Here is a 25,907-nt window from a genome sequence, read left to right as displayed (position 1 = left end):
AACCCTTGTTTTATGGCATAGGTGATCCTGTAAATAATTAAGCAAGGGGGTGAATGTAGTGATGAAGCTATGATTGGGGTAATGTGGGAGAACCTACCTGAGCAAGGTGGAGTGAGGTTAGAGGAACTGAAGGGACCAGAAGACAAAGCATGGGGTGAGAGATACAATGATGACTTTATAATCATCAGCCGGAAATGTGAGGTAGGCTAGGAGTGAGGAGAAGCTGACAAGATGTTGTGAGCTGGTTGAAGCATTTCAGACCTGGTTTCGAAAACCAGGGGTTTGTAGGGTTTTCAGCCAAAGAGCAAACTGTCCAGCATGTTTCAGATACAAACCCTGGTGGTGGGAGATGGTCATATTATTCCCATTTTCTAGGTAGGGGAGCTGAGGTTCCAAAGGTGACTTGCCCAAGATTACTTAGCATGTTAGAGTTGGAACAGAGCCACAATTTCAAGCCAGAACCACCTTTATCTTTGTACTACTAAGCTACCTCTCAGAGTAACAATGGCCAAACACTATATTGAATTTCTAACTGAAAAGTACTCTTACTTTCACTCTGATACTTGAATCAGGGAATAGTTTTAAGTCTTCATATGATCAAGAGCCAGATTTATGTGGTACTAGTTCTCAGTGCTATAAAAGTTCAGAGAAGGAGAGATCAGGGAGCAGTTCATGCGGGAGGTGGCATCATTATTGCTCTGAAGGAAGAGATAAACTAGAACAGGTAATGGGAAGCTAGGGGTGAGAAAGGTGATGCTGTGCCACCATGTGGTAGGGCAGGAGTGGGCCTGGGAAACAGGTGACGAAAGGCCACTTCTTGGCGTCATTACAGTCACTTGCTTCCTGAGATAGCTGTGTAAAGAAGAGAGAAACAATGACTGTGTACCTCAATTCCTGTCTTCTCTTTTGCTGAGTATAAATGCACAACTGACATTAAAAACACATTTTTACCTCCTTAGTATAGTTATTAGAGAGTTTATTCAATAGTGTTCCCCCTTACACTGCACTGTGATTTATCTCTGTCCCTGTCCTCTCCTCAAACCCACTCTGAATATATAAGGGAAACAACAGAAGGTCCTACAGCTAGTAGAACCACAACCAAGTGTGCAAATAGAAATGACATTTGCCAGTCTGTGGGATGAACAGAGCTTGCTTATATAGAAGGGGGTGTATGTTTGTGTTGGTGCTCCAAAGTTCTCTCATGATTCCTTCTAACTCCTGGAATTGGGGTCTTTTGTAAATGCTTCTGTATTATATTATAGTCAGTGGCGATAAAAGGATACCCTTAGAAGTCAAAACAGATCTGGATTTGTATCCATCCCAGCTCCCCAGACTACGAGTTCTTTTACCTTGGGCACATTATTAATTTTGTTAAGATTAAGTCTTGTAGATTTTTGATCTTGTAATTAAGCCCCTTCTCTCTACCATCATCAGATTTACCCTCATCACTGGATAATTCTCAGTAGCAAATAAACATGCCCTTGTATTTCCTATCTGAAAATAAACAACAGCCCCCTCCTCCACACCATCTGATATTCCAAAACGTTTTCTAATTTTATCCCTTAAATATTCCAAAATAAATTCATTAATTAGTTTACACCTCTGTTGACATTATATCCCCCTCTAGCTGTCTTCAGTTTCCTTTTCTCTATAGAACTTACAGGCTGTCCATAGTTTGGGTTTTGACGCCTTTCCTTTGCCTTTTCTTCCCATTGTTCCAGGAGGACTGTTCTTGTCAGTGTCAATTAATGAATGACCTTCATGTGACCAAGTGGAAGGTCACTGCTTTCTTTTAATCTTACTCCTTTTCTCAGCAGCATTTGACAAGGCTGATTGCTGTTTTCTTGGACACTCTACTTTCCTGGGTCTCTTTCTGCCTCTTGGGGCTCTTCTCCCCCTCTAAACGGTGATGTGCTCCATGTTCTGAAATGGCCTCCTTCTCTTCTCTGAGACATAGGTATCCTCCTCTAATCCAGTGGCTTTCAGTAGCATCTGTTTGCTAATGATCTTCAAATTTGTATCTTTATCCTCAGACTTTCTCTGGAACTCCAGACTCCAGACTCCAGACTCTGGAACTCCAGTTAGTACCTAAGAGGCATTGCACATTTCACACCAGTGAAAGAGAACTCTTGACTTTGTCTCCACCCAAAACTTGTTCTTCCTTCAATCTTCCCCACCTCAGTAAATGGTGCTACTATCCCCTCTCCAAGCATTCAAGCCAAAATATCTAGGCGTTGCTTTTGATTTCTTTCTTTCTTCCTTATTGTCATCCATTCCTTCAGCAAGTCCTAATTTTTCTGTCTTCAGAAACATTTCCAAATGTAGGCCATCCCTTCCCACCATCTCCCACCATAACCACCTCCTACCATCTCCACCACGCACACCCTAGTCCAAGCCTTATCATCCTCTTCCTAGACCACTTGCAGTGACCTCCTAACTAGACTTCTTGCTTCTACTTGTATCCATACCATAATGTCCTCCATTACAGAGACCAGAGAAATCTTTAACACCATTTGTCAGTTTGTGCCACACTCCTTCCCTGTTCTCCCCCTCCCCCCAAGGGGCCTCCCATTGTTCTCAGAATGAAATCCACACTCCTTACCCTGACAGACCAAGGTCTCTGTGACCAGCCCCGTGTCACTCACCCAACCTGCTTCTCACTGACAGTGCATCAGCCTCAGTGTGCTGGCTTTGGTTCCTTGAACTTGCCAAAGTCCATTTTCATTTTAGGGCCTTTGCCCTAGTTCTTCCTTCAGCGTGAAATACTTCCTTGTTCGTTAACGTATCCCCATTCATTCATTGCTCTGCTTGTTGCCCGACTGGAATGTATATTCTCTGAAGTGGGGGAACCTTTTTCTGTTCGTTTATTGCTGTATCCTCTCCTCCTAGATCAGTATTTGGCATAGTAGATGCTCACTCGAAGTATGTGGGGTGTGGGGATATGTTTTTCTCATCTGTAGAATAGAGACCCTTATACTTAATCTCAGAGTTGTTCAGGACTTACACTATTAAACTTGAGAATGCACATGAAGTGAATAGTTCTGTGTCAAGCATATTGTATTTAATAAATAGAAAATATGTTATTTTTTAAGTATCTGGCTTATCATGGACACCCAAGAAAAATTAATTCTCTTTCTTTCTTACAGTCTGGGTCTCCTGTAGTATTTTATATTGAGATAGCCTGCATTCTCTGCAAGATGAAAGGTACTCCCCAGTCAGCTATGACACTACATTTTTCTGAAGAAAAGGTTTAAAAAGTACTATTTAATGAATAGTCAGCATCAGCTAGTTCAGAACCATTATTAATGTCACCTCTGTCCCCATTCCCTAATATACACAGACATTGCATTATAACAAGGTTTGACTTTCTCCTGGGAAATCATAATTTTCTTCTTTTCTTTGGTTATATGATCTCTTCCAATTAACTCTCCTTAGAGTCCAAGTGTTTTGGGATTTGATTTCTAAATCCTGGTGTTTAGGTTCTCTGAAAAGTATTTCCAGCTTTGTGTGTTCTGATCAATATTTCTTTGCATTTATTTAATAAATATTTAGGGTTGACTGAATGCCAGGCAATGGGGATACAGTTAAGAATTCATAGGGGCCTCCGTCTTGAAGGTCTAGTGGTGGAAGTAGGATACATAAATCAATGAAGATAATAAAGTGTCTATGAAGAGAGTCATAATAGTACGGAGCAGAGGTACAAAGGAGGGAGTGGCTAATCCACTTGGAGGGCGAAGGACGGTTTCAGAGATCTGTGGTTGTTCACCAGCCAACAAGGAGAGACTGGCTGTGTGAGTAAAGGTGTGGAGGAGTGAACCTTCCTTGGGGTCTGCACTCTGGGAGCCTGGCGTGGCTGCATGATCTCAGTGGCAGTGGTAACTCTAAGGTCACGAGAAACAAAGCCAGAGAGAGGGGCAGGGCCTGAGTCATGGCTGGCTCTGTATGCTCTGCTAGAGAATTTGAACTTTCTCCAACAATAGCAATAACAGGAACGGCACGTAACTCTTGCCGAGGGCTTCCTCTATGCCAGACTCTTTTCTTTGTTCTTCACTGATTCCTTTAATCCCACCATGACCCTATGATGTAGCTACTGTAATTATCCCTGTGTACAAATAAAGAAACACAGGCACCAAGAAGATAGGGAACTTGCCCAAGGCCATCCAATTCATAGAGGGCAGAGGCAGGACTCCAAAGTTTGCCCTCTTCACCGGGGCACTGTACTTCCTCTCACAGCTTTGTGTGGGCAGCCGGGAGCCCCTGAGGAGATTCAAGTGTGGGAATGACATGGTCAGATGAGTTCTTTGGAAAGGTTGCTGTGGAGTGGCATTGCATCTTGTACCTGGGTTAGTTTCTAAAAGCCTCTAAGGCAGAAAACGCAGTTTCCTTTGTCCTTGACGTGAGGAGTAGTTGAGTGAGGCTTGCTGTGCAAATAGTAGCGTGACCTGTCTCATTCAGCTCAAGGCAGCAGCTTTTCCCCAGCCTTGGGACGAAGGCCAGCCTTGGGTGCAATGCATGTACAAGGTGAAGAGTCAGTTTGTGTTGAGGGGCTCTGTTGATCGAAAAGCACAAAAGCGTCACACTCCTGCAGAAACTGAGCCCCTCCATAGCGACAGCCGACTCAGTCTCCCGTCTCTCTTTCCAGGGCCACACTCACTTAGGGAGCAGCAGAGTTCATGCACTGCTTAGTGATTTTTCCCTGTCTCTGTGCCTCTCCGTGGAAGGAGTCCATGTGGCCTGGATGTGAAACACGGGCAGCAGCTGCCAAGGTAGAAGGTGGCCCCAGTGAAGGTCAAGACAGGTGGACAGACAGGAGAATGAGGATGTGAGAGATAGAAAGGAGGGTAAATGTTCTGGACCTAATGGCCGTCTGTATTTGTTCCCTTCATGCTTTTTTCTGATGTGAAAACTTGGTACATTGTTGTATTTTTTTTGTTTTCAAAGTCTGGTAAAATTGCTTCCAGTTTCCAATGATGTCTGCTTTGGTAACAGTCTTCTCCTTGCCCCTGACGTACAGTTACTGAGGTGAGCCTAAGGGGCCTCTGCAAGTGTCGAGGAACTTTCGTCAATCCATCTGTTGTGACAGTGGCGCAATATGTCCGTTTTTTGTTTACAAATGGACACTGTGTTAGGTAAACTCTCCTGATAGTGCTTGAGAAACCCCACTGCTGTGTTCTCTTGCAGGTCTTAGGGGAGGTTCACTGAATTTTTAAACAAACTGAAATGATTTTGTAACTGCTTTAAAGAAAACGTTGACATGATTACAGTGATAAAAACCAAACCAAACCATCCAGTGCATAGGAAAAAGGGACAGGGAGGAACACATCCAAATGCTGATGGTGATTGTGTTCCTTTTGGTAATTTATTTTCCCCTTTTCTTTGTTTTCCATGTTTTGAAAAAAGTGCCTGTGGTACACTCAAAATGTCAAAAACTTGTAAAAGAAACAAAAAAGGACAAAACTTAAAAAATAAAAAAGCTCCCTGTGATCCCATAATCCTAACATTCTTCCTTTTGAAATGCCGTCGTTCACATACATGCTTGTTCTTCATAGCTGTATTCCTGAGAAATGCAGCTTTGTGTATTCTCTTTAGTTTATAGCCTGTTGTCAACATTATTTCATATTTCCACATAGTTTTCATAATTGGCATTTCTAATGGCTGCCCCGCATTCCATGGTGTTGATGTTCCGTGCTGAACGATCCCTTGTTGGACATTTGGATCGTTTCCAGTTCTTTTAGATAAGACGCAATGAACATTTTTGTTCATTTAGCATTTTGAGCTTGTTCAGTTCTTTCCTTAAAGTGAATTCCCAGCAGTGAGCTCACTACATGAAAGGTTTGAACTCTGTTACCGCTCTTGGTTTGTACCTAGTAAGAGCCTATTTCCTAGAAGAGCAAATTGGATGGTCACTAGCTGTGTACATGTGTGTCTGTCCCATGTTTCCCTCACTAGTATCGCGCCTCTATGATATTTTAGTAATGTGTATTATCTGTAAATGTCACATTTCTTGAAGAAAATTTAGAAAGGATATACATTCATAAAGAAGAAAATAAACTATCCATAATCCCACTACTCAGAGGTAAGGTAGGCATTTTAAAAATGTATTTCCTTCCAAGTATATATTTCATAATGTTACATCATGTGGCTCAAAGAAAAACCAAAACAAAAATATGACCTCTTCTCTGTCGTATGGAGGTTTTACTCCTCTCTCCATTCTGGGGCCAATTCTAAGTAATACTGGAATGAACTTTCGTACTGCATCATGCCTTAGGAAAATTCCCAGAAGCAGAACTGTTGGATCAAAGAGTATGGACATTGTTAAGACTTTTGATGAATATTGAAAACTTGCTATTGAGGAACATTGTGCCACTTGGTATATACTTCACCTGTTCAGAAGTCCATGGTAGCCTGGCTGGGTGAGCACCGAGCTTCAGGCTGGGCCTGAGCCAGCGTGGTGTAGTAGGGACAAAGGTGGTGCCAGGGAGGAATTCCAGCTACATGTCTGATGGAACTTCTGCAGGCTTTGGTGACAGATGGCGTGTGTGTGTGTGTGTGTGTGTGTGTGTGTGTGTGTGTGTTTGGGGGGCCGTGTTGAAGGAGAGTTTCACAGAGGCATTTGCCAGGATGCGGGTAAGATCATTTACAGGGAAGCACCTAGCAAACTTGAGGTGCTCTATAGATGTAAAATCTTACTGACAGTAAGGGTAACAAAGACATCCCCTCCTCCCCCACGGGAAATACATAGGCCCTAAACAAGTAGTCATTCTCTTGAGTGACACAGGACCTGGCACAAACTTGAAAGACAGACTTGGGAGAATTCCTGTATTTTATTCTCAGCCATATGAGTCCCAGACCATGTGGACACTTGCTTCCCTTTCACTTTTTCTCATGCTTCCCGTGAGGAGGGAATCTGTTTAAACAGCTGAAGGAAGGGTCCAGCCTGGAGTGACAGTCTTCTGGCCAGGAAGGAGACACTTCTGTCCTTGCAAGGCCCTGGGTCCCTAAGGCTAGGGAAGTGTATGAGCCCTCTTGGGGGCTGCAGCCCTGCCCCCTGGCAGCCTGGCAATGCTGCTTTGTGTGCTCAGCCTGGGGGAGGAGACTGAGGGTGGCTGATAAGGAGGCCCTTCCGGTCCAGCCAAACAAGCGCAGGAAAGCTTCTGCAGAAGAGAGATTAGACACAGTCCCCAACTTAGAGAACACAACGGGGCGGGCATTGGGCAATATTGTTTATTGTTGGAGAAGGATGAGGGAGGGAGCCTGGCCTGCTTGTGCAGACGATGGAAACAGCAAGTTGGGTCTGGGAAGACATTTTTCAGATCAGTTCTGCAAACATGTTTTGCATACAGAAGCCCCCCCCCCATCTTGGAAAGGGATTAATGAGTGGGAAAGGTATCTTTTACCCCAGGAAACACGGTGCCAGTATTTCCTGGCTCACCCGAGACACTGTGAAGCACCTGCGCCCCAGTGCTAAGCTGCAAATCAGACTAGTTCCGCCTGGGGAGCTAACGGAATGGGGGCCCAGGTGGCTGCTGTGGCTGCGCTGTGGCTGTCTCTCCTCCTCTCACCTCTGAGGAAAATCAAGTCTATGCTCAGTGCAGGGACGCTTTCTCACGAGGGAAGGGGAAAGAGCACTATGACTTCAACGAGGGAATTCAGACATTGGCTTTGGGTAGTGCCGTTGAAATGCTGTTTCATGGATTAACTTTCATTTTCCTTACCTGCCTGGTATCCCAAATCCGTTGCGTGTGTCTGGGAAATAGGAAGCTATAAAAGGTGACATATACAAGGAATAAACTAAAATGTTTGATTGTGGAGATCTCAGGCCTATGTTTTAATTTTAATTTTAATTTTTTTACATGTCTGAAAAAAATATTCCCAAGGGCTGCTTTTGAGCTCCCTCCTATCATCAGTCCATGGCAGCCTCCCCTGGTGCTGTGCCTGCGGCCTTGCCCAGTAGGGATTTATATTTGCAGAGCTTGTTTGTCCTGGTGGCAGCTCTGAGTTAGAGTCAGGGGACCCGGGTGTGTGCCCTTCTGGCTCTGTTGTTCACGTGCCGCGTGGCCTGAGGCAAGTCATTCCTGATTTCAAAGCCTGTTTCTATAAAATGGGGAGAAAATGATAGGCTCCTCCTCCTTCCTCAGGAGGATTCTGTGTCAGAGGGCAGTAATTTCTGAGCTATGATTCATGATACAAAATGTGAGAGAGTTTTGTTTTTACTGGTGAAATTGTTCAGACTGTGGTTCTGTCAGTTGGTTTTGGCTGCCGTGCGATGGAGGCTCGGTCCTGAGGGAAGTTGGTATGAAAGAGTGAGTCCACCGTGTAGGCTTTTCCTGGACTGGGACATGGTTTAGTAGAGAAAGCAGTGGCACACACAGTGAGCAGGGAAGAGCAACCCCACAGGTGGGGAGGACATTCCTCCCCTGACATGTGCAGGGGTGCAGCAGAGCAAAGAGAAAGACTGAAAGATAGAAACAGAGCACCCCAACAGAATTTTTTTTAAATAAAGACTTCTCTCACTGTGTTAGGAAAACTGTCTTGCCTTGCAAGCGCTGCAGACTGAGTAGAAGGTTGGAATACAATGTAAGAGTTGGAAGTTACCCTCCTTCCTACAGCTAGATATGACACCTTCCCCAGAAGCAAATGCCGTCGTGCCTTTTTCTGGAGATGTTTTATGCTTATGCAGATAAATAACTAAATGCCCCCTTTTCATACTATGCATACCATTTTCCACCTTGCTTCTTTCATTTAAGGCATCTTGCAGATGTCCACGGCAGGCTGCACGGTATACTGCTGTATAGTTTTCATAATATTACCACTGTTTTCCTGCAGATGGACTATTAGGTTGTTTTTCATATTTGTTAGTACAGACGTCGTTGTAATGAATATCCTACCACATGTGTCTTTGTGCGCGTATATTATGTAAGTGTAGAATAGATTCCGAGAAGTGGAATTGCTGGGTCAGAGGGTTTGTAATAGCCTTTTTAGTTGTAAATCAATATTGCCCTCCACAGAGGTTGGATTGATTTACCTCCTACCAGTGGCATACCGGTACCCCATTTCTCCCTACCCTCTCCTTCGCAGAGGGAACTCTGCCAATCTGGAGTGAAAAATGGCTTCTGCTTTTGAATTCATTATAGTTTTCATTACAACTTACCATCTTGTTTAAAATAATATTTATAATTATAATCTTAATTGTTTAAATTTATAATTATTAATTATACATTAGAGCTTGAATTTACTCTCAGGAGTAAAGTTGGTCATTTTAAAAAATATGTAAGTGTCATTTTTCTTCCCTGTCTTATAAACTATCTGCTTGTGTCCTTTGTCCATTTTTTTCTATTGATTTATTCAATTTTTTTATTGATTAGTGGGAACTCTTGAAGCATTTAAGGAAATTAGTCCTTAGTTATATATTTATTTCAGATATTTTAATCAGTTCATCTTTTCTTGTTCTGCCATGAAGAGTTTTTAAAAAACTTCTGTAGTCAAATTGGTCAATCTCTTTGTTTTATGGCCTTGATTTTGAGTAATTCTTAGAAAGCCTTCCCCACTTTAAGATTTTATATACACCATGCTTTCTTCTAGTACTCTTGTGTTTTCATTTTTCAAAATCCAAATCTTTAATCCATCTGGAATTTATTTTAGTATAAGGAGTGAGATAGAGTTCCAACTTAATTTTTACCCAGAAAGATGTGGGTTTTGAATCCTGGCAGTTTTACTCATTAGCTGTGTGATTTTGATGGAAACTTCAGGTGTCCTTTTCTGTAAGCTGGGGATAATAATAATGATAATAGTACCCTCCTCCCAGGATTGTTGTGAAACTTGAATGAGTACATATATGAGGAAGAGCGCCTGGCACATAATAAGCATTGAATAAGCCTCAGCTGTGATTATTGGTATCGAGAATGATAGAATGTAGGGGTGCCTGGGTGACTCAGTTGTTAAGCGTTTGCCTTCAGCTCAGTTCATAATCCCAGAGTCCTGGGATGGAGCCCCGCATCAGGCTCCCTGCTCAGCAGGAAGCCTGCTTCTTCCTCTCCCACTCCTCCTGCTTGTGTTCCCTCTCTCTCTCGCTGTCTCTCTCTCTGTCAAATAAATAAATAAATAATGATAGAATGTAAATTCCTTACATCCTCCATGGCTAGGATGGAGAGGCCACGCTGCAACTCACTAGTGTGGGACTTAGCGTGACACTTCATTACTTCAACTCTCAATTTCCTCACTTGCATAATGAATGATAAGAAGCAGCTCGTGAGATTGTTGGCAGGTGCAGATGAGATCATGTCTGTGACCACATTTTGTGAACGGTAAAAGGCCGCGTCAGAATGCTGGAGATTATGGCCTGCTGAATGAGGAGCAGCCATGGCCCAGGTGGGTGTTTGACATCCCTGGCCAAGGAGAATAATTAACTTGCAATAACATGAAATTAGCAGCTTATGTAAAGCAAGTGAGCTTGCAGCAGTTGATTATAGTAATGTTTAGTAATTGCCTTCTAGTAATTAAGCACTAATGAGCTTCCTGAGACAGAACCTTGTTAGAGTGAAAGATCAAACACTTTGAATTCAGTGTCTACTTGAACGTGGCCCTGAATAAGCTGACATGAGTGTCTTCCTGAAGCATGGTCCTTGGCCTTAAGGACAGCAGGGGCAGCAGATGCATAGAGCACACCCCCCTCCACCAGGCAGGTGCACATGTGGAGATGGACTGGGAGGAAAGGCCACAGTTGCTCTGAGACTGTCCAGGAGGGAGAAACTCCCCTGCAGAGCATGCTCTATGCCAGTCTGAGCCTGGGCCCTGGAGTCTGGCCTAGATGCTAGAGTACCCACGCTCAGTAATGCCTTCTACAAATGTTACTTGTTGCCCTTCTTTATTTCTCCCTTGTGGTTTTGGATTCATCAGGCACATCTTGTTTCTCATGCCCTGCCGACCTCCCTCCACAATCTGGGTAGGTGTGAGATTGTGTTTAGAGCCTCTGTTTCCAGTAAATCTGACTACTCCGATTTTCTCTGGGTAGGATTGCGCAGTAAATTTGAATTTCATATAAACAACTAATAACTTTTTAGTATAAGTATGTCCCATGCAATATTTGGGTTATATTTACATACTAAAAATATGTCCCAGGCAATATTTGGAACAAACATAATATCAAAATGTATTTGTTGCTATCTGAAATTGAAATTTATCTGGGTGTCCTCTTTCTCCCTTCCCCTTCCTTTTCCTTCTCTTCCTTTATTTTATTTTCTTTCGTGTAACAACCCTCCCTGGGTGGCAACCCTGATTTCAAGTGCTGTAAAATAACATTTACTATACTGATGTTTCATGGAGCCCTAGTAGCGAGATACATTTTTGTTAGGTGTGATATAAGAAAAGTATTCTCAGTTAAAATCACGTTTGGTGAATCCTAGGTTAAACAAAATCAGTTTTCTTCATTATGCGAATTTTTTGAACTTTTAAGTCTTTAAGATTGGGTTCTAGTGTTTAGTATTTCTCGAAGTTGTATCACTGTGAAGCTATCTATCTTCTTGCCACCCCTTTCTTGGGTATTTAGGGTCATAGGAGCAAATGTTGAGTGAACACTGAGGGTCTTTGGTAATCAGTTCTGTTGGTATACCATGAGTTTTAATTTTGGGGGTTTGGGGGAAATACCACTCTATAGAAAACAAAAAAAAATATTGTATAATGTTATAATTGTTTTTGTTTTTAAAATCCATACATTTAAAAATCTACATACATATAGGTGAGTGTATATAAACAAAAAAACCTAGAAGGATGTATACCAAAATGTTAACTATAATTATCCCCAGGAGGGGATTTGCTTAGGGAAAGAGATTACAAATTGTTTTCTCTTTCATTTTGTTTGGTTGTATTTTCTGCAAGCAGTATATATAACTCGTCAAATATTTCATTTGATTATTGTATTTTTTGAATGTCACTTTCCATGTATTATCTTATTTGCCTCTCAGGCAGTTCAATGATAATAGATTCTGTTATCCCCATTTTATGGATGAGGAAACTTTATACAGCTCTTCAGCAGACCCAGGTCTCTCTCTCTCTTCTTTAAAGTTTATTTATTTATTTTAGAGAGAGACAGACAGACAGAGTTGGGGAAGGACAGAGGAAGAGAATTTTCAAGCAGACTCCCTGCTGAGGGGAGCCTTATGTGGCTCAACGTGGGGCTCTGTCCCACAACCCTTGAGGCTATGACCTGAGCCTAAACCAAGAGATGGACTTTCAGCTGATTGTGCCACCCAGGTGCCCCCAGCCCAGATCTCTGGAGGTCAGTACCCATGCTGCCTCTTAGGTATGAGAGAGTGGCAGCACATGCTGCTTTCAGAAGGACCATGGTGCCTATTCACCCAACCCCTTCAGTTTACTCTTCAAGGTTGAGGCCCTGAAAGGGAAAAGGATTTAGTGAGACACATGGTCTTTGAACAAGGACAAGTCCCCCAAATATCATTTTCTGGAGCAGGGCTGGGGGAGGGATCAGGCCTCTGTTCACCAGAATCCTTGACTTTATCTGTTATACTGAGCCCTGAAGGGCGGGGGGAGAAATGTACTGATGTGCAACAGTGAATACAGTGTCGTTTTGTTTTTTTTTTTAAAGGTCACTTTGATAAATGGTTTATGTTACCAAAATCCCATTGTTTTAGATTTTTTTTCCACAGTACATCTTGTTTCCTATATCTTTTCTAAACTCATTTTTTTCTTTTCTTTTCTTTCTTTCTTTTTTTTTTTTTTTAGGGGAGGGAGGGGCTGAGGGAGATGGAAGAAGGAGAATCCCAAGCAGGCTCCATGCCCATTGCAGAGCCCAACATGGGGCTTGATTTCCAGACCTTGAGATCATGACCTGAGCTGAAACCAAGAGTCAGACACTTAACCGACTGAGCCACCCAGGTGCCCCTAAACTCATTCTTTTCTTTTCCTCATCTATCTTTCCTTTTTTGAATCTTATTCATACATCCATTTATGTTGAGCTGTTGTGGTGATTCTGATGTTTGGGGTTTTGCTGGTTCATCTGAGTAGTGTTCCTGTTTATTGCCCCTATGCCCAGTACTCAGTTACATGGATGAATGAATTGTGGGAGTGCTATTTGGGGGAAGGTCAGCGTCCCCAGAGACCTGGGCTTGGAAGGCACGATGAGGAGCTGTGCTTGTATGATCTGGAATAATTTTGTGTGGCCCTATCAATGTGGGTGTGCTGCTTCAAGAGGAGGGAGATTCTAGAATATTGCAGCTCACAGGGGTGGGGTTTCCATTCAGTTGTGCCTCAGCTCTTATGATAGTACAGCAGTGCTGTCTACCACAGGGCAAGGGACAGCAGCTCCTACTTTAGGAGAAGCCAGACTTTGGAGTCAGAAAGATCTAGATTTGAATCCTGGTCCTAAGACTAACTAGCCATGAGATTTCAGGATAACCTCTCTGTGCCTCAGTTTCCCCAGGAAGCTGGGGATGGTGATGGTAATAATAGCTACCCCATAGAGTTGTTGTGAGAATTAAATAAGTACATGCAGAAGTGTGCCTGGTGCATTATAAGCATTGAATAAGTGTCAGTGATGATTATTATTAACAATGATAGTATGTAAAACCCCTTAGAATAGTGCTTGGTCAGTAGCAGATGTTATGACATGTTGGCAGCCCAGACAAGGTGTAATTTTTGTTGTCAATTTAGGGCTCTGTGGCACTCGCTGATTCTGAGTGGCTGCTCCTGGGATGCTGTCTTATCCCATGGTCACTGGTGACGCCTGAGCTGTTACCTTACTTCCCGATCAGCAGGGCTTCCTCAGAGCATAGTTTTCAGAGAATCTTGTGAGCTGTTCATTGAGCCGCGTGTTTCTTCTTAGAAACAGAACTGTAACCACCGCAGGTAATGCAGAGTTTATCAACCTTTGTCACAGATGGCCTGATTTTTAAAGAGACCAAATGCTTCCCCCAGAGGTTTATTAAACACACAAAGACACAAACAAAAAACCCCATAACATTCAGCAGAGCATCAAAGTGATTTCTTATGGAAAGGAGGGAAGCCTTAACTTGTCTTCTGTGGCTTTCTCTGCAACTGGTGGCCACAGGAGACCTGACTGAGCATTGACTCAGACCACCTAACTCTTCCCTTCTTTTCCTGAAGGTGCAGAATTTGGGCACTGTAAAACCCCTTAGGAGCCCTGTTTCTCAGGCCTTTCTCTTTGGACATTCTCCTCTGAATTCTCTGCTTTTTGTCTTTGACTTCTGCCAAAGATGGAGGAGTAAATGTGTGGCAAGCCTCTGAGCACAGAAGGATGCTGTCCAGGCCTGTGGTCCCTGTTCACTGGCTAATGGAAGCCGTCAGTTGTGGTCCATGTGGGGCCCACAGAGCCTCCTGTCCTCCTGCTATCCCTGTCCCTATCCCTGAGTTTTATTTTCTTGTCACTTTTAACAGCTTTCTTGAATTTTAATTAACATTCCACATCCCGGAGTCTTTATCTAGAGTCTGTCCTTGATTCTTATTTAAACTACTACAGGGTGGTGGGAAGAGTTTTGGATGTGAAGCCAGAGGGGAAGAGAAAAAGGAAATCACATTTTATGGAGTGCTCGCCCTTTAGCATTCAGCTCATCAGATCTTGCTTAAGCTTCTGCCGTAAGTCAGGCATTGAGAAAGGCACTATGGGTATTGTGCCAAGGACGTCCACCGGGGCTGGACCTAGGCTCCAGTTAAGTGGGACCTTCATGACTTCTTATTTAGCTTCTTCTGTGCCTCAGTATTCGGAATTTGGATGCTAATAGTGTCCACCTGTTAGGAGTGTTATGAGGATTAAATGAGTTCATAATATAGAATGAGATGATGATGATGATGATGATAGTGGCAAGGATGACAGTGACTATGATGGGGAGGGTTAGGAATGGGGACTCCACCAAACAGACACATCATTGCTTCCATGCTGCTCACAGTCATGCACGTGTGTGTGCGTGTTCATGTGTGTGTGTGTGTGTGTGTGTGTGTGTGTAGGGTGGAGGTGCTGAGGGATGGGCTTGGAGCATAAAACAGATATACATAAACAAGTACAGGAAAGCATGCTGAGTATGACTGTAAGATGGGGAAGTGTAACATGCGAGCTCATGGCAGGGGGTCAACCTCCTCTCAGGTCAAAGGAGCATACTAGAGAGATGTTTAAGTGAAACTGAAAGGAGAACTCAAAGTTAGTTGGGCTGGAGGTGGTGAGGGGAGGTTGTGTCCCATGTTCTGGGCAGAAGGAACAGTATTTGTGAAAGTCTGAAGGGGAAAGCAGTCCTATGGCATTTCAGGAACTGAAGAAATCCAGTGAGTCTAGAGCACAGAGTGTGAGCAGAGTGGTGAGAGGTAGGGGCTGAAAGTAAAGGTGGAAGACTGACCATGAAAAACTGTTGTCATATTGAGGAGTCTGGGTGACTAAGAACCGGGTACTGTCCTTGGGGGACAGTAAACCCTTCAAGCATCACAGCTCTGTGATAAAGGTGTTATTAGCCCCATTTTGTTGATAGGGAAGTCGAGGGTCCAAAAAGTTTCACCTAGAAACTCTATACCTAGAGGCATAGACTTAGAAGATAGTGGAGGGGCTCCTGGGTGGCTCAGTCGGTCAAGCGCCTGCCTTCAGCTCAGGTCATGATCCAAGGGTCCTGGGATTGAGCCCCACATCGGGCTCTCTGCTCAGCGGGAAGCCTGCTTCTCCCTCTCCCACTAGCCCTGCTTGTGTTCCCTTGCTCATTGTGTCTCTCTCTGTCAAATAAATAAATAAAATCTTTAAAAAAAGAAGAAGAAGAAGAAGAAGAAGAAGATAGTAGAGTCAGGATTTGAATCTAGGTTTCTCCAGCTCCAAGGCTAGAGTTCTTTTGGTGACACCATAGGCCTTCTGACCTTGACCTCTGGCTGTTAGCTTTATGACTTCAGGCTCCCCTCAGTTTACTTACCTGTAAAATAGGTAACAGAGTAATAAATACCAGCCTCAGAGACTTATAAAAACAAATGGAAATACCCGTAAGGTGCCAAGTGTAGTGCCTGGCATATTAGTGAACTCAACACTGCTTATGGCCCCAGATTCTGGACAGAGAACTGTTTTTCCTTCACAGTCCCAGCGAACTGAGAGAGAACCCCATGAGCTGCCACATGCGTGTTGGCTTGGTTGTCAGGCATCTTTCCAAGGATAAGTTAAAACCCACACAGAAATCATCTGTGCACATAGGGATCTGCTCCCCCAGCTACTTGACTGGTCTCTGTGCATTGGGCTCTCTTTCGACCCTGCGAACCTGCAGTCACTTGAGCTTCAGCTCTGCTGGTAGGAGTGATGCTGGGAGCTTCTTCCAGCTCTCCCTTCACCTCCTGGGCTCGCTGGTTGTCCTTCTCCTCTTCCTCCAGAGTCCACAGGCTTGTTCTGCCTGCACCTTATGAAATGAGCTCCACTCCTCCTTTGAATTGTATTTAACTTTGTGGTTGTTGTTTAACTTTTCTCACATTAGTCTCGGGGGCAGGGACTAGCTTGTCTCCCTGTATCTCCTACCACGATTAGCACAGTACTATAGTAGGTACTCAAGAGACAATAATGGTTTTCACCAGGATAGAGCTTTGTGGGTACCAAAGCTCTTTTGTAGTTTTTTAAAAAATCCTTATAACTGTCCTCTGAGGTAGACAGAGCATGTAATATTCTTTTTAGCACAATTGGAGAAACTAAGGCCTACACTTAAGCAATAGGCTTATTAATTAACTTTTTAATTCTACAGAGTACACATTTACTAAATATTACTGTCCCACATGTGGGCGAGGAAAATAGAGCTGAAAAATACAGTCCCTTCCCTCAAGGATGAGGCAGACCTTTGAAGTTTAAGGACAGAGGAATGATGAAAGTGTTTCACTTTATTTGGGGAAGAGCGGTGAAAAAGTCAGAGGCAAAGAGATGCTTCCATTGGGCTTTACAGGATTGACTTGGTGGCACCAAAAGGTGGGAGGAAGGGCATTCTGGGGAGGACGTGGCAAATGCCACAGCCCATAGGACTGAGCAGAAGGCACCTGCTGCAGCATAAAGAGTGGTGGTAGGGGGAAGATGGCCATAACTCCCACGGTTAGGACCCCAAGACGCCTGGGACGTGCAGGGGACTGAAAGGTTTCTTTCTAGCTCCTTCCCCTTTGTTCAGTCTCCCGGTCCTTTGGCATTCTTCCCATAGGCATACACCACGTGCAAATAAACTGCCTTGAAGCTTTGGATGGGCTCTCCTTTGTTCCTGCTCCCTTGCACCCCCAGCTTGTCTGCACACAGGCTTGTATTCTCCTTTCCATGCTGAAAGAAAATAGATCTTACCACAGGAGTGACCTGTGACTTGACGACTTGGAAGAATAAAGGTTACCAGGTGAAAGGACATTTGTGTCATATACTCTGTGTGGCATGAGGTGACTGGGAAGGAGTAAAGTTCGTCTGTGACCAAACACCTGTGTTCCTCTCTCAGTGTCGAGATCACCAGAGGGAGGCATTAAATTGCTCTTCCCAGGAGTCAGATCTGTTGTTCCTGAGGAGACCAAGCTGGCGCAGCTTGAGTGCTGTGGGCAAGTCTGACCAGGCCCCATCTCACTCCTGCCTGTGTTTGCCTTGCAGCTGTGTAAATGAGTATGGAAGATTATGATTTCCTGTTTAAAATTGTTTTAATTGGCAATGCTGGCGTGGGGAAGACGTGCCTAGTCCGACGGTTCACTCAGGTAAGTGAACTTGGAAGTCCGGGTTTGGGTTTCTCAGTCTAACCTGTGGGGTTAGGGGTTAGGGGTTAGGTTAGAGAATGGAGGGCTGGTCCCAGCGCTGGCCTCTGGGCTGCTGGTTCTTAATGTGCCCTTTGAGAGTGTGCACCGGCTTTATAGCCTGGCTCAAGTTTTTTCAGCCATCTCCAGGGAGTCTGGCCCTGGGGGTCACCACCAGTCCTCCCCCATCCCGTGTGCTTCCTTTATGAAAGGAGCAAGTGGTTTTGCTTTCAGTGTATACTATTAAAAAAAGATGATTAGATTAAAATAGATTATCAGTCAATAATCTAAAGATGTTAACAGATGAATCTGGACTTCAGACTAAACCTAAGTATTAATTTTTTAAAAAACTCAAATACAAATTAAACTGAACTCCCTGCCTATGCCCTCTCACATCCTCCCAGGCAACTGAGTGAGTCATTGTGGTTTAGAACCAAATATGCTGATGCTTTTAAGTCTATTAAATGGGAATGAAGCAAGAAGAGTGAAGGACTCTCTGAACAAAATTAAATGTTCCCTCTGGATTGAGCCCTTATCGTATGATCTAAGTACAAGTTCCCTTTGGGGCTGCCCTTTTGAGAATTACTGCCAGAGATTACATGCCTGTTTTTATACAGAAATGAGTGACAAATCATTCTAAAGTTGACCTTCTTTTGTATTTTCCTGGAAAAATATGAATGGCATCCTTTTCAGAATTATCATGCCTGCAACTTGCATTTGCATCAAGTGCTAGGTGGGAGCGCTGAGCCTAGCTCTGCTAGGGCAGGGGACAGTGGGGTCCTGTGGAAAGAGGACCAGCAGGAGTGCGGAGAGACTCAGGTCCTGGTCCCAGCTCTGCCTTGGTCCGTCCTGTGAGCCTGGGTTCACTTCCCTCCCCTGGCTGGCCTCCGTGCCTCCCTGCCACACAGGACAGGCTTGGTGACCTGCAAAGCTACTTCCAGCGCTGACAGTCTGTGGTTCTGTGCAGAACTGGACAGGATAACACAGACAGCTTTAGGGCAGAGAGTCACCTTGGGAAATGCCAGGGTTTTTCCCAGGGTACACAAACCCACAAGAGAACTCGTGCTTTTTACTAAGCCCCGGCCTGGTGAAATCAAAAGTAAGAAGCTACCAGGCATCCACACTTAGTCAGCCACCAGGCTGTGATACTGGAAACTCCAGCTGGTTTTACTTCCACCTACCAGTAATCCTTTCTGCTTTTGGCAGGAAGACAAGCCTGCAGAGCCCTGGAGGAGTTTTTAGTCTCTTTTTTATCAAAAATTCCCTTGACCTTGTCTTATTATCTAAGGAAAGATCCCTTAGAGATTATTCAGTTCCCTCCTCTCGTTTTACAGATGAGAAATTGAGGTCTACAGGGACAAAATGACTCCTTAGCATCATGCATCCTGTTAGTGGCGAGGCTAGGATTAGAACCCATGTCTCCTGCTTCTTAGCCTGATTCTTTTTATTTTCGGTGTCCTAACCTCTGAGACCATAGGAATCTGGCTTTTCTCTTTAAAAGAATAAACTTTGTCACTAAAGGTAAAAATGCTTCCATTTTTTAACACTAATTTTTGTCGATAAGCACACCACCCCTTTCTTTTCTGCTTTTCACCCCTCCCAGTCCCTTAACTCCCCCCGAAAGTAACTTCCCAGACAGTATTATGTTTGGTTTTGTTATTTAGCACGCAGTTAAAATGAACTGGATTCAGCATTTTTTGTGACATGAAGAGTTGGGGAACAAAATGATGGGGGAGACATTGGGAAGGATTTGTTTTATTTTTTGGCATTTATTAGACTGCAAAACAGCTGGAGCGATAAACTCGAAACTTGGCAGCCTTGTGTTTGAGCCAAACCAAAATAGAGGAAAATTGATTCAATATTTGTAAGTACAGTTATGAATGTTTATGTCTACATCTTTTGCAGAACATGCAATGGAATATTTTCTGTGGGTTTGAAGCTCCGTCTTTTAAGTTCAAACTTTAATTAAAGAACTCTCTTGTTAGGGAATAGACTTAATTAAAGATGCCCCAATCTTAGCTGCCAGAGCTCATAGAGTCCATTTTACTTTAATTTCTGGCGATTCCCGTTCTAAGTGAAGAGGGAATAGAAGCTAGGTGAAGAAAGCTTCCTTATTAGAATTCCTTCCCACCTCCAAGTCCCTCCCCAAGCCTGCAGGAAAAATTATATACCAGCAACATACATTGTACATGTAATTTTGCTAAAATCCTATCTTTCTAGCTCAGCTGCTAGTCTGAGGTAGAGCTTTTTGTTTTGTTTTGTTTTGTTTTGGAATGCTCATTGAATTTGAGGCCGGAAGAGGGGGACTGATTTGCCTGAGGCCACACACAGAGCTCCTCCAGACTCCTGGTTTAGTACTGTTCCTACTTTCTCTCTGAATGATTTTATTTTCTTCCATGGTTCTCCCAGTGTCAGGGGCCCCAGTTTCATGTAATTACATGTGTGGTACATTGCACTGAGGGAAGTAGTTCTCACCCTCAGAGCAGAGGAAAATTCAAAAGCTTCACTGTCTCATTCATGTTTCCTGTAGCGTGTTCTTGTTTGTTTGTTCATGTCAGTGGTTCATGCCGTAGGCTGATAACCAGTTTTAATCTTCTGGGATTTACCTCTCTGTGAGTACCTATCCATTTTGCTACTCATCTGACGATCCTGATCTCATCCCTATGGCTTCATGCTCTTATCCTTGTGTCTGAGTTCTGTTCCAGTTTTGGAATGGGGCTCCCTTGCCCCTTCCCAGTTTTCTCCCTGCCCCCTCTCTGTCTTCCTCTCCATTTCACTCTCTTTCTTCTTTTAGCATTCCTCTCTCCTACTTTCTCCCTCCTTCCTCCTCCCCTCAAAGCATACATACAAAATTGAATTCAACATGGCTCCCATGACACTAACCAGAGTTCTCAGCTCAGCCAAAGGAAGGGGCTGGTGGTTATGCATGGTGAGGGAGGAGAGAGGAGAGAATTTTGTTTAATTGAAAGATTTGCTTAATTATTTTCCTTTATGTCCTCTTCAGGGTCTTTTCCCTCCAGGACAAGGAGCCACGATTGGAGTTGATTTTATGATTAAGACGGTGGAGATTAATGGTGAAAAAGTCAAGGTAAGATGCTAAGTGTTCAATAAGGCTTTCATTTCCTGAGAAGAAGTAGTGGTATTGTAACACTTATTACATCTCCTAATTGAAACCCACATTGAAAATAATATATTCAGCCACAGTGACTTATTTCCAAACAGAGTTCTTCTATTCCTTTGTAGATGTTGCATTTAAAGATGGGAAGACAGGGGCGCCTGGGTGGCTCAGACGTTAAGCATCTGCCTTGAGCTCAGGTCATGATCCCAGGGTTCTGGGATCGAGCCCCACATCTGGCTCCCTGCTCAGTGGGAAGCCTGCTTCTCCCTCTCTCTCTCCCCCTGCCTGTGTTCCCTCTCTTGCTGTATCTCTCTCTCTGTGTCAAATAAATAAATAAAATATTAAAAAAAAAAAAAAAAAGATGGGAAGACAGAGAGAAGGTCTAAGGCAAGTTGGTCCTGTCTCCTGTCATGTCAGAGGTTATATAAAAACAAGGAACAAATCCCAAAAATTGGGAACTCCTGAGTTGGGCCAATAAGCAGTGCTACCTCTTAAGAACAGTAGCCCCATGAGAGAGCCTACTGATTCCCACATTCGTTCTGGGTCATTTGGTCGTATGAATGACCTATGGGAATTATTATGTCTCCCACCATACCATACCATGCTATTGGTAACAAGGGAGAGACCGTAAAGGAGGGATCCAGGAAGGATCCATGATCTCCCTCTTTCCCCCATGGCCTCTGGACAGTTTGGTACCTGTAAAAACCATGGTATGTCTGGTAATGGGAGAAGGGAGATAGTGTTTATTGAGCGCCTAATATGTCCATCGCACTGCTAGGTGCTTTTATATGAGCTGTCCTATTTAACTTAGTCCTCACTGTAACCCCTGTGAGGTAAATGGTAAGTTATCTTCCTTTTACAGGTTTCAGAGAGATTCAGCCACTTACCTATCCATGGCTGCACAGTTAGGAAGGGAGGTAGGCAGGATCTGAACCAGTTTTGTGAGCTAATGCATCCTCTTCCTCCCTGGGATCTCCCCTGCCAGGGGAGAAGAGGATGAAGGCACAGTAGGCCTGTCACTTTGAAGCAAGGACAGGAGGAAGGTGATGGGAGGAAATATGGACTAGGACTGAGTTACTTGGAAGGAGGGGAGAGAGGCTATCTTTGGCTCTGTGCTCTACCTGCCTCTCAGAGTTAGTGAAATTCCGCGGTCAGATCTTTCAGAGCTGAGTCGCAGGGCAAAAAGCAGTGTCCCTGGCAACAGCAGCACAATGAAAACTGTGGCATCAGTTTTCCAACTAGATCCCAACCTAAGCACCCCAAGGCTTTAAATCCATGTCTTTTGTACCCTTCTCCCATACCCAGTACCTGCAGTCCTGCCTTCACATGCCATGGGAAGGGCAGAGAGGCTCCAGCATGCTCTTGCCACATTTCAGAGACACACAGAGAAGTGTGTAGGGAGGCTCCCAAGTTGGGGACAGAAGCACTCCCAGTGTCTCTTCCAGCCCTGACTCTTCAAAGTGGTTCCTTCTGCAGAGACATCCACACCGAATACAATAGTGAATGGAGAGCTAGGGGCCCTGGAAAACAAAGCAGGGTGTGAAATCCATGTCAGTGCCAACCAGAAAGCTCAGAAAAATCATGCATTCAGGTGGGGAGAAGGAGCTAGGGAGTGGGGGTAGGAAGGAGACCATAGTGTGCGTCCAGGAAGCATTGGCAGGAAGAGCCACTTGTAACCATCCTCGCAGCAGGTTGGAGGTGATCACCTGGGAGTTGAGTAAAGATAACTAATGTTGCAGGCATTTTACTTCCAGAAGGTTTCCTGGTCATATACATATGTGTGAGTTCATTCCTTTGACCACAAATGTTAGTGCCTCCCATGTGCCAGGCCCTGGGAATGAATAGGGGTGAATAAGAAATGGTCCCCACTGTTAAAGAACAGGCTTATTTTTCTTTTCTGAATCCCCAGGTTCAGGGATTACATTCATTCCATTTTCTGCAAACTGTAACCTCATTGTTAAGCGCGTATTACACTCAGCTAAAAATCCATCTTTTCATAACATCCAGTGCTACCACGAGACCCCAGGCTCCTCAGGAACGAGGTTTGTGTCTCACTCCTCTCCCTGTCCACAGCACAGGCACAGTTCCTGTCCTCTCACCTCTTTAGGTCTCTGGACCTTCATCTTTAAAAAGTAAGAGTTGGTTAATCTCCTAAATTAATGAGTCCTAATTAATTTGCTAGAGTTTCTTTCTAGCCATTTATATGGAACCAAGATCTAGAATGACCCTCCTCAACCCCATTAGTCCAAGGGTCTCATTAACACGTGGACGCGTGAGGAGCAATGTCTTTAGTCTTTCTGTGGATGAGGCTAGAGCTTCCCAAGCTTCACTGGGGATGCAGTTGTTGTGTCATTGTTGTCCTGGTTCTTTAATGTTTACTGAATCCCTCTTCTCAGTGATGCTTTAAGTGTCTTTTTGCAAGTAGTTTGTTGGGTTTCTCGGAGTCCCACAAAGTCAGTGGGAAAGAGAAGCTACTGGTGGTGTGTGGGGGATCACCTGCCTGGTGAAGGCCAAGGCAGCCCCACACCCCAGGCCTCTCTCCTGACTTCTCATCTCCCCGCCTTGGCCTCCCCTCTTCAGTTCTTCAGATGGCTTCCAGGATTGAAGGCAGGGAATCGAAGGTATTAGAAACATTCTTGTGGCGGTGAAGCCTTAGTTCCAAGTCAGTAAAGGCCAAGTTGAGGCCCTTCTCTTAACGTGATCTGCCTTTTGAAATGACCTTGAGTAGACAATGTGATTAAAACAGATGTAGAATATTCTCCTATCCATTTTTTTTTAAGTCTATCAAACAAACAAGAAACAAGTAAAACTTTAAGCTGAGGCTACAACACTGTAACCTGAGGAGAGTACTTATAATATAAAGAGAAGACTTGCTGGCTGTCTTTGTAATCAGGTATATATTTCATAGATAAGAATATCTTGAACATATGCACATATATTTACTCATTTGACCATCTGTCCTTCCATTCATCCATCTATCCCTCCTGCAGTAGAGTAGATAGATGATGCATGCCAAGCACTGTGTTAGGTAACGCAGTTTTGCCCTCTAGGAACTCATTGTCCCCTAGCTTAAACATTTTATCTGTGAAATCCTCTTTAATATCCTACTAGTCATTTACGCAGAATTAGCCAATCCTTCCGCCATCCTTTTTTCATGCAGCTAGCCATTATTCACATGTGTCCACCATGTACCATGTACTCTGTTAGGAAGGCACTGGCGTATAAGGTTCAATAAGAGGCAGCCCTTGCCCTCCAAGTCCTCCCTCTGGCACAGAGGCACTCAAGTGCACCTGGGACTGCAGTGCGGGATTGCAACAGTGAGATAGGAGAGAGAAGTTAATGGTGCTAAGAGTGTAGGCAAACAGGGGCACCTGGGTGTCTCACTGGGTAAAAGCCTCTGCCTTCGCTCGGGTCATGATCCCAGGGTCCTGGGATCAAGCCCCGCATCGGGCTCTCTGCTCCACGGGAGCCTGCTTCCTCCTCTCTCTCTGCCTGCCTCTCTGCCTACTTGTGATCTCTGTCTGTCAAATAAATTAAAAAAAAAAAAAGTGTAAGCAAACAGTGTCACCCCTGCTGGAGATGAGGACAGTTAGAAAGCCCATGGCTGCAGTACTGAGAACATACTGACCAGCATGGGATTAAAACCTAGGAGACACTCTCTCCTAATGGCGACTCTTCAGTAGAAGGACATCTCCTTTTTTATTATGGTTAGTTTACTATATTTGATCTCCCTGTAGATGGTGAGCTCTTTGAGGTCAGGAATTGTGTTGTATTCCTCTAGTAATCCTCCCTGTGCCTAGCACTCTACATATATTAATGACACACAAGTGCTGAAAATGAGTGAATGAGTTGCAGAGAAAATAGTGAAACCAAATGGAATGATAAAGGCAGTAGAACATGGATATTCTTAAGACTCAACCGTGAGGCTAGAAACAGGCAGCCCGCTAGGAGAAAGCAGCCTCCATCTTGGCAAGGCCATACAATCACTCTTCTAGAAAATATTTCAATGGTTTTAACCCTCAGAGCTGTTCTCAAGATGTGCCAATCATGAGAACATAGTGATTTCTGATGATTGACAGTATTAAATTCAATGACAAGTGTTTTTCAAGGCTCACTGTGGTATGAAAACAATAGTCTGTTGTCCTAAAGACACATCCCGGCAGAGGGGAACCATGTCCTTAGGTTGAAAGCAGAGCAGAGAAATAGCTTTTGTCCCAGTCAAAGCCGTAACATCTGTATGGTCGCCTTCAGCACACACAGACTTTCATGTACATCATAAGGAGCAGCTGCGACTTCAGATCAAAGGAGAGCCTTGTGCCACTGCTTGGGGCTAGGGACCACTGGTCCCTCATTAGTCTTCCCAGCTACACTGGTATGAACAGAGGGTGACACCAACTAACTCATCCTCTTTGGATGCAGATGTATAGCAAAATGAGTCTCTGGGGGCAAAGGCAGCATGGTGGTGGGATGCATCCTCAACTGGGCATAGAAAACCTGGAGTCCGAGTCCCAGCCTTGTGGGTAGCCAGCGAGTAGATGGAGGAGAGGCATAAACCCGCCTACCTCCCTGGGTTGTTGTAAAGAGTAAATGAGACCCGCAATACATATGTGAACATTTACTGTCTGCCAGGCAGGAACTTTATTTGGAGTGGGGGATTCTGTGAATAAAATGGACCATTTCCCCTTCAGGAAGCTCTCAGTCTAGTGAAAAAGATAGTTATCAAACATATTATTACAAATAAATGATTCAAGTGTGTCAGGTGTTATGAGGGAGAATTACAGGGTGGGTTGCAGAAGAGACTCTGTGGGGGCGGGAGGTGGGGATGAGGAACCTGGCCCAATTTGAATGTTCCAGAAGGTTTTCCTTGAAGAAATGATGTTCTCTTAATGGAGGTGAATCCATTTTGTGACATGAAGTTTATGCAGTTTAGAAGGGAACATTCTTACTCTTGATGTTATTTCTCAAGGCCTTCGGCATTATCCTGCACTCAGAAGGCTCTGGAGTGCGGCTCTCTTTGTAGTCTTCTGCTCTGTGCAGGGAAATCTGGGGAGAAATGTGTTTTATT

The 25,907-nt window shown here is 44.1% G+C and overlaps 1 protein-coding gene across 4 annotated transcripts in view; it reads left to right on the top strand.

Annotated features, from left to right (window-relative positions):
• Positions 1-25,907, top strand: part of RAB30 (RAB30, member RAS oncogene family) — a 72,874-nt gene that overhangs the window by 40,162 nt on the left and 6,805 nt on the right. For 3 of the 4 annotated variants that reach the window (XM_080816829.1, XM_080816830.1, XM_080816831.1), the window contains exons 2-3: positions 17,588-17,688; positions 20,729-20,812. In XM_080816829.1, coding sequence (XP_080672955.1) covers positions 17,596-17,688; positions 20,729-20,812 — 177 coding nt within the window. In that variant the 5' untranslated portion in view covers positions 17,588-17,595. Of the gene's footprint in view, positions 1-12,778; positions 12,892-17,587; positions 17,689-20,728; positions 20,813-25,907 lie in introns of those variants that run through there. The other variant, XM_080816828.1, reaches the window with a different exon arrangement.

This window comes from Martes martes, assembly GCF_963455335.1.
Source record: "Martes martes genome assembly, chromosome: 10".
Classification (NCBI taxonomy): Eukaryota; Metazoa; Chordata; class Mammalia; order Carnivora; family Mustelidae; genus Martes; species Martes martes.
This window is presented reverse-complemented; position numbering and strand designations above follow the sequence as displayed.